Source organism: Megalopta genalis, chromosome 1, assembly GCF_051020955.1.
Source record: "Megalopta genalis isolate 19385.01 chromosome 1, iyMegGena1_principal, whole genome shotgun sequence".
Lineage (NCBI taxonomy): Eukaryota > Metazoa > Arthropoda > Insecta > Hymenoptera > Halictidae > Megalopta > Megalopta genalis.
In genome coordinates, this window is record NC_135013.1 from 5,835,455 (window position 1) to 5,847,798 (window position 12,344).

The 12,344-nt window shown below is 42.0% G+C and overlaps 1 protein-coding gene across 3 annotated transcripts in view; it reads right to left on the bottom strand.

Annotated features, from left to right (window-relative positions):
- The window catches only part of LOC117223653 (uncharacterized), a 697,320-nt gene that overhangs the window by 234,821 nt on the left and 450,155 nt on the right, over nucleotides 1–12,344 (bottom strand). For all 3 annotated transcript variants that reach the window (XM_076519266.1, XM_076519267.1, XM_076519268.1), the window contains exons 2-3: nucleotides 3,075–3,175; nucleotides 2,747–2,964 (exon numbers count right to left, since the gene is read on the bottom strand). In XM_076519266.1, the coding sequence (XP_076375381.1) occupies nucleotides 2,747–2,964; nucleotides 3,075–3,175 (319 nt within the window). The remainder of the gene's footprint in view (nucleotides 1–2,746; nucleotides 2,965–3,074; nucleotides 3,176–12,344) is intronic.

Sequence of the window (12,344 nt, forward strand, 5' to 3'; positions counted from 1 at the left end):
GACATAACCTTGACATACGTAACGAGATGAAGCGATCGACAAAGGAAATTCCCAGAGAAAAAACCCTCCTCGAAATAATAACAACGCAATAGTAACTACAAAATTGTCGCCGATTCAGGAAAGTGCCGCGTTGACGTCTCGGTAACGCGGCTGCTAATCGAGCGCGCCCCGCCTCGCGACACCAATAAACAAGTAAATAAATACGTTTAACGACGCGCACGCTTTAAAAAACCGCCGCGGAAATTTGACGGGACACGTCGGACACGACGCTTCCGCTTCAATAAAATGAAACTCTGCGAGAAGCGTTTAAAGCGAGTTGCAAAACTGTCGTTCGAGCCGCGGCCGCGGTCGGTGTGCGTCCGGAACGAGGCGAGGCGAGTCGAGGCGAGGCGAGTCGAGGCGAGGCTACGGGGCCCGGTGGGGCCTCGCCGGCCAGTTGCTTAAGCCTTCGGCATTAATAAGCCATAATCGACGACATACTCTCCGGAGGGTGGAGAATTTATGCGGCCGTACGGTATCTCGGAGCGGTCCGGGCACGGCAAGATATTCCTTCCGTGTGCGTAAAACCGGGTCATATTCGGGCGACGGTGTCGCGGGGCCCCGAATAAAATGTCAACGCGGAAGATAAGCCGCGCCGTAACGGCGCGCAAAGTTCAGATAAAATTACAGGTGGCCGATTAAATATTTTTAGGTGGCGGATGACAGTGTCTCGCGGAGGGAGCCTCGTCACAGCTGGAGATAGGAAGCCGGTCGTTAGGAGCGTTTATGCTCTCGTGGCACGATTACGCGACAAGCCGGCGTTAAATTACGGGTTGGACGGGCCCCGTGGAAACCCCGGTTTCCATGCATAGGGGGCCCCGACGCGACGCGACGCGACGCGGCCCGACGCGAGCCGTGTTTATCGCCCGCCCGTCGCCACTTACGATTTCGCAAGGACGCGACCACTTAATAGAAATAATCTACGCGAGCCGCGAAATTGCGACCGGGAACGTGTTCGTAATGCCTGTCGCCCGATAGTCGCGGCCGTTAAACCATTAGCCAGCCTGTCTGGTAAGTGTGCCGCGAGTTTTATTTTATTTTTTATTTTTGTCGAAGCGCGACAGTGTTTTCGTCGCATTTTTCGTTTGCTAGACCGCGGATCTTTCGCCGCGGTCGGAACGATTCCTTCCGGATAGAATGATCATTTGTTTTTGATTCGTGGTATAGTTATTGTGCGATCGCTATCACGTGGCTTTCTTTGCCGTCGAAGGGGTCAATCGCTTAACGAGGCCATCTTTCATGGATTCGTAAATATATTTCGGGATTTCGAAATATTCGATAATTCGAAATATTCGATAATTCGAATAATTCGAAATATTCGATAATTCGAATAATTCGAAAAATTCTTTGTTCGAATAATTTTTCATTCGAACAATTCGAAAAATTTGTTCGATTAATTCGAATAATATTTAATTTGAATATTTTTCATCCGAATAATTCGAGAAATTCGTTATTCGAAAAATTCATTATTCGAATAATTCGTAAAATTCTTTATTCGAATAATCTTGCGTTCGGATAATTCGAATAATATTTAATTTGAATCATTTTTCATCCGAATAATTCGAGAAATTCGTTATTCGAAAAATTCGTTATTCGAAAAATACTTTATTCGAATAATCTTTCGTTTGAATAATTCGAGAAATTCATTATTCGAATAATTCAAGAAATTCTTTATTCGAATAATCTTTCGTTCGGATAATTCGAATAATATTTAATTTGAATCATTTTTCATCCGAATAATTCGAGAAATTCGTTATTTGAAAAATTCATTATTCGAATAACTCGAAAAATTCTTTATTCGATTGCTTTTGTCGAGCTGCAGATTTTCGTGTACAGTAATTTGTAAACAAATAATGTCAAAAAATGGACAATTTGGGAAGAGGAGATACGATTATTCGAGCAAGGCTCGAATTTGCTCGAGATATAATATAAAATATAACCTTGCTCGAATAATCGTCTCTTTCCAAATTGTCCAATTTTGTGCGCAATCTGAGCGCGAATTAGGGAGAAACTGCTATAATTATCGCTATTGGATTTCGCAAAGTCGTTCGTGGAGATAGAACGTTACATAAAAATCAGCAGATTTGATGAAATCGATTCATTTCTTGTCCTTCCATGTCCTGAATCATACTCTTTCAATTTCAATTTGTGATTTTAATTTGTAATTCATTTGTAATTCTAACTTGTGATTTAATTTGTAATTTAATTTATAATCTAATTGTAATTCTAATCGATGTTCGATCAACACGAACACGAACAAAGCAAGACACCAATTTCGATTCCGCAAATTGTCCGAGTTTATTTAATTCGCGTCAAATTAAAGCAAATCCAGAGCACAAAGGACCGAAACGAATGAACGGTATCGTTAAGTAGAACACGTCGACCGGAAACGAACCGACGGAACGAAATTCTACGCGAAGTTTCCGTCCAATCTTTCAAGATTCGTTTCTCCGTCGCTGAAATGCTAAAAGCGAGCGGAGCGAGACGATTAAAAATTAAAAATTCCCCTAAAATCAACTGCTTTTAAAAAGACACGCAATCCGTTCAAGAAAAACGATCGAAGTGTCTCGAGTCTCCGATCGATCTCCGTCGGTCTGACCAGTTCCAGCGCGTTCTACTGAACGAAACATCTCGACTAAGCAAATCGTCCAATGAACGCGTCGGAATGGATTCGCTGCTGATCAGGGTTGCAAGTGCAAATAGTCACCTCTCGTCCTTCGATTCACGCCTGGCTTCCTTCCTGTCCCTCTCTCCCTTGTCCTTGACGGCGTCCGCCTTCTTCGCCTTGGACTTCGACTTCGGATCACCTTTGGCGACCTTGTGCTCAAGGACGGCGCTGGTGTCGGCGGCCACGTTGCCCTCCGCGTTCAACTGACCACCGGAAGTGCTCGATGAGGAGGTCGAGGCTCGGGTGTTAGTGTAGTCCTGCACGAGGAGCGGACCTCGTTATATCCGGGATATTCGTACAAGGTCGCCGGCCAAGGCCTCCGATCACCAAACAGGGCAGACGCAGGGAAAGGGGCAAAACCGCTTACCTTAAACCACTCCGGGTAAATAGCGCTGATGGTGTCCAGAAGATCCTGGTCGAGCTGAATCCTCCAGAACGGGGAGCCGCTGTCCAACCTGTGGCCAGACTCTGCAACAAGAATCATAAACTAGGGTCAACAAACCATTATGTCATTTGTGATCGTAAAATCTCAGAGATCTTTGCCTTCGTTGGCTACTATTCATGTTATGCTAATATTTATCTAAATTCTTTTTAGTCGAATATTTCATTCGAATAATTAATTGTTCGTCATAAATTGTTCTATTTAGTCGAATAATTTTTCGTTCGAATAATTCGACAAATTCTTTATTCGAATAATTCTTAATTTGAATGATTATTCGATCGAATAACTCGAATAATTCTTAATTTGAATGATTATTCATTCGAATAATTCGAATAACTCGAGAAATTCTTTATTCGAATGATTCTTAATTTGAATAATTCCAATAATTTTTAATTTGAATAATTTTTCGATCAAATAATTCGAGAAATTCTTTATTCGAACAATTCAGGAGTCGAGACATTTATGTCATTTGTGATCGTAAAATCTCAGAGATCATTGCCTTCGTTGGCTACTATTCATATTATGCTAATATTTATCTAAATTCTTTTTAGTCGAATTTTTCATTCGAATAATTAATTGTTCGTCATAAATTGTTCTATTTAGTCGAATAATTTTTCGGTCGAATAATTCGAATAATTTTTAATTTGAGTCATTTTTCGTTCGAATAATTCGAATAACTCGAGAAATTCTTTATTCGATTAACTTTTCATTCGAATAATTCTTAATTTGAATAATTATTCGTTCGAATAATTCGAATAATTCGAAAAATTCGAATAATTCGAATAATTTCTAATTTGAATAATTTTTCGTTCGAATAATTCGAATAATTCTTAATTTGAATGTTTATTCGTTCGAATAATTCGAATAACTCGAGAAATTCTTTATTCGAATAGCTTTTCATTCGAATAATTCTTAATTTGATTAATTATTCGTTCGAATAATTCGAACAATTCGAAAGATTCGAAAAATTCTTTACTCGAATAATTCGAATAATTTTTCGTTCGAATAATTCGAAAAAATTTTTATTCGAATAACTTTTCGTTCGAATAATTCGATTAACGTTTTCATTCGAATGATTCGAAAAGGTTCTCATAATTCAACAAAGTAGTATATAAGAAATAAATCGATAAACTATAAAAAAAACACTTTATATTCCATTCTTATTCAAATCAATAATTCCCCGTACGAATGAACTGCAATTCGACTAAAATGTTCTTCGAACAAACTTCCACCTCAAAAAATGTCTATTCCTTCCTCCCGTGTTTCGCGAAACAATCTCCGAAAGCATTTAACCAAGTAGACATCGCACCGCGATCCTGACAAACCGAAAGAAGCCATTTCCAATTCCACCGTATCGCCTGTTTCTACCGTTCGATTTCTACGGTAGCCATCGAATTAGCAAGCTGGCCGCATGAAAACGATTCGAGCCGGGAGCGTAAAAAGCCGGGAGCGATTTTTGCGGTAGGGCCTAACACCGGTCGCAAAGTCGCAACGAAGAAACACCGTCGTCGAGTGGTTCTATTATATGGTCGGCCGGTATGGCGGGTCGACCTCATCGATCACGGTGGCGAATCCTTGTCCGATTAAATATAGGATTTAGAGTGTGCAAGCGCGCACGACCCACCGCGCGAAGGCTGACCGGTCGGGGCCCTTAGGAGTCATTCCCACCGCATAAGGGCTAATGGTACCCCGACGACCAATAGCCCGGAGGCGTATCAAAACCTCGCGGAATGCCGGCCGGCCGTTTCTTTCGTGGATTCCGCGGGATTCCCTGCCTAATTTAAACGTTCGTCCCTGCCGGTTGCCGGTGGAAGGGATCAGCCTCTGGACACGGAGCAGACGAAGGACGAGGAATCTCTCTCTCTCTCTCTCTCTCTCTCTCTCTCTCTCTCTCTCTCGCTCGAAGAGCGGGCCGCTTCGGAGAGAGACGAGCAGCAGCGAGGGGGGGACGGGGGGCTGGAACACCTCGTTACGACGACATTCTACGGGCGAGACGCGTGCCCTGCCTTCGTGATCGAGCCTAAGGACTGGGGAGGCCGAGAGCGGAAAAAGGAGGAAGAGGGCTCCCGCGGGACTTTCGGACTCCTTACCGACAGAAAACACGGGTTCGGAACAGTCCTTGATCTCCGGACGCTCGCGGACGCGCACGGAAAAACGCGGTTTTCTTGCCGTTTCGCGGCCCCACCTTTTTGTACCCCCGCCGGGGAGCTTCGTTAAACGATCGCGCACCTATAAGGACGCGGATTATTGTTTATCCCGGCGACCATAAGAGAGGAGCGTCGCCTCTCGCCGCTCGGTGGTCCGCCGGTCCCCCTCTGCGCGCGGGATCTTGCGATTTAGTTGCGGTATCTCCGATATAGGATCTTTGAAATTTAGTTCGATTCAACCTTGAAATTTGTGAATATAGCATAATTGCATTTTTGATGACGTGTGATCGCAGGTTCGCCGCATTTTTGCGACACAACCGCGCGTTTTACGCAACGTTTCTGTGCTTTTTCGTTGGTGATTTGGTGGTTCGTTGCTATGCGTCTAGCGTAACGCGTGATTATTTAAACGATACGATTTTTATTAATGTTCGAACTACCGAGACAATGTGTATTGTTTTGTAAGAATGGCAAGAGTGGATTTATTTGAATATCGCGCGATTTCTATGATGATGTTACGCTTGGATGAAGAAGTTCGTATAATTGTTTCTTCTAAAAACATTTTTGTAATTTTAATGTTAGTAGTTTTAATGTTAGTATGGTTGTTATATCGATGTTAGAAAAAGTTGGAAATTTTGTGCGAAATGAATATCGAAACTTTTGATGAAAATGGGAGAAAGTAGCAATTTCAATCTTTTTTTTTTAATCGTCTTAGTAGATCGAAAATAATACATGGACGTTTTCAAATGCTTTTAATTTTTACACAATTTTAAATTATAAAAAATCGATTTATAAATTATAAATTACAACAACAATTTTGGAACCAGAAAATCCTTGGCAACGTTATATAATAATTTTCTGCAAAGTTATTGTTTCACAAGCGATTCCGAAGTTCGTTCGAAAATGGGAGAAAAGTGAGGTACAGTTGTCCACAAAAGTATTTGTACACCTTTCGAAACGCAACAATCATTTTAAAACTGAACTAAACGACTCGAATTGTTTTTTATTTTGTGATAAAGAGACTAGTCTGCTGGACGATGACTGAAACGCTTTATTTTCTTAATTTTGCTATTACTTGGGTTGACAAAAAAAAAATAAAAATCTCGGTTTTCACTTTTTTATCCGAGCCTATAACGAAAACTTGAAAAATGTCTTTCGTCGTTGACACAGTTCGCACGTCGAAGATTTTATCGAAATCTGCACACGTTGTTACGAATTGCAATAAATTAAAGATCGCAAAAATCGCAGATTTATCACGATTTTAATAGAAAAATACTCAAAAATCTGCAGATTTAAAAATCCTTCGACGCCTAAAATCGTTGACTCTAGGGTTAACCGATTTCAATAAAATTTTCAGCACGCCGATCTACAAAAAAGCGATCTACAAAAGGCACTGTTTAAATTTTAGCCTCGAATAAAAAAGTGAACAAAACGAGGGTTTTTAATTTTTTCCTTTCGTTCCAAGTAATAGCAAAATTTACAAAAAAGACCCTTTACCCATCTAAAAAAAAAAGAAATTCAAACCACATAGCTCACTCTTGAAAAGATCATCACACTTTAAAAAAAATCATTGCGCTTACGAACACTTTCATGAGCCACCGTATATATTTATCCGACGTCGGTCGAACATTATCCCAAAAGCATTCGCAGACCCGACACGCTCGAAATCTTCATCACGTGCCCGGCGCGTTGTTAAACCCGTCGCATCGGCGAGGGGTTAAACGGTCTAAACGATCCTTCAAGGAGTGGTCAGTTCGGTCGAAAAAAAGGGGGTCAGTTCCCGGGACCTTGGGGCCCGGGGGAGGCCCGAAGGGGGAGGACACGATTTCACCTTAACCCGATAAGTGATTAGTGGGCCGCGGTGCCGGGCAGAGCGGAATAAATGCTCAATCAGTATGCGCACGCCGGACAATCCGCTGTAAATCACGCCGTGAATCATTCGTCGACATAAATCTAGCGTGTCCTCCACCCCTCCCCCGGCTCGGCCTGGCCTGATCAATGCGATTCCAACCGGTCCGACACATTAGTCGAACGCTCCGCGTCGTTTACAGTTTACGGGACACGCATGTCGGGTCCACCGGGCCGTTTCGTCTCCGAAGAATCCCCGGTTTATATTCCCCACGAAATCGCCGATCACCGGCGATCTAATCCAGCCGATCGGCAACGATCTATCGCGTCGATCGGCGACGCCTCGATCCGATAACGCCGCGACGGCTTCGAATCGGCTCGCGGCATTGGCTGATGCGTTGCATCGACTATGCGTGTCGTTAGTAATAAATTTTTGCACGCTGTTGGCAGTACTAGGTTTTCGGGAAAACGAGGATTCAGAAACTGCTAGATTAATTGGGATTTTTTTCAAAGAGCGCGATCACCGTGTTTTATAACTTTAGGGTCTTTTTTATTAGAGTAGACGGATCGGTGCGAGGGGCTTTGTTTTGAGAAAATTATTATTATTATTTCTCCCGAATTCGCACTCGGATTGCACGCAAAGATGGACAATTTGAGAAGAGGAGATACGATTATTCGACTATTTCGTGGCTCGCTTTTATAGTTAGCGATTGTCGACAATTATAAAAACAAGCCGCGAGGCTCAAATAATCGAATCTTCTCTTTCAAAATTGCCCATTTTTCTGCGCAATCTGAGCGCGAATTAGGGAGAAATCGCTGTATTTGGAAATCTCGTGCGAAATAAAGTAATATCTCCCTAACTGACGCTCGGATTGCGCGTAAAAATGGATAATTTGGGAAAAGGAGATACGATTGTTCGATCATTTCGCGACTCGTTTTTATACTTAGTGATTGTTGACAACTATAAAATCGAGCCGCGAGGCTCGAATAATCGAATCTTCTAAAAAAAAAATCTATATAAAAATAGGTATTTTAATATCTCAATATTTCTACGGATACACGCAAAGATCGTAGAACTATACCTATACACATACACACGTCAGTATTGCATTATCCAGATAATACCATTTGCTATGAAAATAGTAGAACATCCCCAAATCACGTTTCCTTTTCCCCAAATGTCTCAGTATTGAATTAGAACATCAACACATCGAATGAACAGCTCATAAATGTGTATCTTTACAACTTAAACAATCTTAAAAACTTAAAAAATCCGCAACGAAAAATATATCTTCCTTGAATTACGAACGAAATTATCATGATGCTTCTTAACGCTAGCTTTACAGAGCACAAAAAACAGCTGTTATTATATTAATTTATAAAAGTAACAGTAAGACATTTATTCTAATTTTTAACCAGCGTTATTCTAACATTTACTGCAAGTAACATACAAATTAAATAAATAACTCGTAAACATATCTTTATCATACGAATAATCGTAAATTAAGAAATCAGTGACCCGCCATCTTGTCGGCTTCCCTAAAATCTAGCGTAAAACAGTCCTCGATCGTGAACGCTCGATCTTTCCCCAACATCGAGCCTCCTCCAGTAAACAAAACGACAATCGGAACATGCTTTCCACATCGTGGAAATCTGCAGTTAGCGAAACTTCTCGAAGATCGCCGCATCGGAATCAATTTATTCCTTCGTCGCACTTGTCGCGAAAGATTTCGCGCACGGATCGAATGAATTGGTCTGCGAATATTCCCAGCAAGTACTTCCCCCCCCCCCCTCGAAACGACTGTTATTTAGCGATCGGTCGCACGTAACGCCGTTTCCATCGAGCCCCGCGATCCCCGGTTTCATCCGTGAGGATTATCCGCGCATACCGATTTTATCCGTTTCACACTCCGCGATGAAGCCTCTCACGCGACGACCGTGTTCCAGATATTAATAGCAAGCGTATAAACGCGATACGAACGACTGGTTCCCCGTCAGCTCGCCAAAGTACAGCTCGCATAATTAAGATAATATAGGGCCGTACACGGCTCCGCGATCCCCGCCGATCGAATACTAATTACCTTCCGTGTTACGTTCGCGTGTGGATGATCCGCCGGCGATCCAGCCCGGCTACTGGTTCTCGATCCCGCGGGGAAGAAACGGGGTGGAGGAGGAGGGGGGACAGGGGGACCTCTAGCTCGCGACTACGCGACTAGAAAAACCGGCGGATCCTGAGAGCACCGGCGAACGGAGTCGTCAGGAGCACACGGTCCCCCCTGTCTCCGCAAGAACGGACCCACGAAAACAATAACAAACCGCGGTTGACTGGTCTCCTCGCTGATCGAACGGGCCCCAGAAACCTCGGCCCTCCCGTCACGGTCGCTATATATTCCATGGAAGATCCCGAATGCGAAATGCATTCCTTGGAAGCGGCCACGGCATCGGCCGCCCGTCGAAATTCGGGCAAATAAATCTCGCGCTTCGATCCTCTGCGCCCCTCTCCCTCCCTCTCTCTCTCTCTCTCCCTCACCCTCTCTCTCTCTTTCTCTTTCTATCTATCTCTCTATATCTCTCTCTCGCCTTCTCGCGCTCTCTCTCGCCCTCTCTCACCCTCCAGGAGCCGCGCCGGCGTCTTCTTCGTCGTTGTCTTTCGCTTCTGCGTCTTCTTGGTCTTCTTCTTCTTCTTCTTCCTCCTCCTCCTCCTCCTCCTGTGCCTCCTCCACCGCCTCGTTTTTCTTCCTCCTCTTCTTCTTCTTCTTCTCGCTTGCTCGAGATCCTTCGATCTCCGATCCACTTGCACAACGACAGGCCCGTCCGCGGAACATGCTCGCGAGTATACGTACACGTGTACGCGTCCGCGCCAGAACCCGCGCGGGTTATACTGGGTGGCTTCGTTTTCGGCACGCGAGACCAGCTGGCATCCGCGATTGGTGACTATCGGGTGGGATCGGTTTCGAATAGTTATGATTAGAGAGAGAGAGAGAGAGAGAGGTCGATTTTTACTCATATTCCTAGCTGAGGAAATCGACGGAGTTTGAAAAATTTCTTCTTCTTTTAAAAAGCATTTAATATTTTCAGAATCAATTTCCAGAATTTTGATGACAACTGTACAACGAGGATTTTTGAGATCCATTTCCAACAGTAATGATTAATATATTTTGTGCGGCTCGCAGAGAGACAGACAGAGAGAGAGAGAGAGAGAGAGAGAGAGAGAGAGAGAGAGAGAGAGAAAGTCGATTTTTACTCATATTCCTAGCTGAGAAAATCGGCGGAGTTTGAAAGAAGAAATATTTCTTTTAAAAAGCGTTTAATATTTTCAGAATTAATTTTCAAGATTTTTTTGACAACTGTGCAACGAAGATTTTTGGGATTCATTTCTAACAGTAATGATTAATATATCTTGCGCGGCTCGCAGAGAGAGAGAGAGAGAGAGAGAGAGAGAGAGAGAGAGAGAGAAAGGGAGAGAGAGAGAGAGAGAGAGAGAGAGAGAGAGGAAGAAGGTCGAGTTTTATTCACATTTCTAGCTGGAAAAGTCGACAGCGTTTGAAAGAAGAAACATTTCTTTTAAGAAGCATTTAATATCTTCAGAATTAATTTTCAGAATTTTGATGACAACTGTACAACGAGGATTTTTTGGATTTATAGTAACTATAAAAACTCTTCCCAAGTCTTTTATAGTAACTATAAAAACTCCTCGCAACTCTTCCTACCTGGAAAAGTCGACGGAGTTTGAAAAAAGAAACATTTCTTTCAAGAAGCATTTAATATTTTCAGAATTAATTTTCAGAATTTTGATGACAACTGTAAAACGAGGATTTTCGGGATTTATAGTAACTATAAAATCTCTTCCCAAATTGTCCATTTTTGTGGACAATCTGAGCGTCAATTAGAGAGACATTTTAGATACTAACTAGAGAAACTTTTAAATACTGGAATTTTTGATAAAAGTGCGACGAAGCGGCGATATTTTGTTTATTGAACTTTGTTTGTTGAAGCCGAAATGTTGCAGAATTATATTACCTTATATCATTTACCGTAGACTTTGTTACGCCGATTTCAAATTCCGTCGTAAAATTGATCTACTTCAAAATTTTGAATAAAGATCGATTTAAGAGAAGAAACTAACGAAATAATTATTTCGCGAACCTTTCATTATTTTAGCTATTGTAATCGTTGAATTTCACTGAAAGCTCCGATTCGTCGCATTATGCTCGCAATAAATTTAACTTTGACTTATTATTAGTACAACAGTATTCTTTAAAAACATTATTGAAAAGCCACTAATTAAACAGCATGAAACAGTGCATTTTATCGAGGGCTGAGCAGAGAATGAGTTCGCCGGATCGATTACTATGAAAATCGTACCTCCGTTTCCCAAATTGTCCACATTTGTTTCCAACCTGAGAGTCAATTAGAGAGAATTTCCCGTAATTCCGCGACTGATCTAATTCAATTCGAGACCTATTATGACCCGATCTCCCGCGTACCCTAATTCCCACTGTTCCCAGTGTGTCACTACCTTCCCAAGGTGTACTCCGTTTCGACAAAAAAAGATCGTCGAGCGACGATCTTTTTTCACAGCGAGCGATAAAACAGTGACATTAATCTCCGGCGTCGATGACATGGAACAGAAGCATTTGAGGAACTGCGTTTGCGGCATTCCTCCACCAACGTGATCAGTAAAATAGATTGGTCAACCGCGGCCGTGCAACGTTTACAGGTACCACGCGTGTGCACTTTCGTAACACTTCTGCGCTACGAAAACTTCGAATCCACAGGTCGATGTACACGGTGTCCCGCAATTCGACGGGTTCGCGTTGAGTTCGTCGACGAAACGATTTCATTGCTATCGCGGACAAAAGTAAATTGCGAAGACGCGCGGGTTGTAATAAATATAAGTATAATTAAGTATAATTTAATATAAATATAATTCATGATATTATATTAAATAAAATTTAATATAAATATAGTAAATATAATTTAATATAAATATACTACATATATTTTAATATAAATATAGTAAATATAATTCATAATTTTCTTAAACAGTGCTGCATAAGAGAGAGAGAGAGAGAGAGAGAGAGAGAGAGAGAGAGAGAGAGAGAGAGAGAGAGAGAGAGTGAGAATATAGAAAACTAACAGTGAGTAATATCGAACATATGTACATGTGACAACCCTGTATTTTTTAAATAAAAATTTTGAT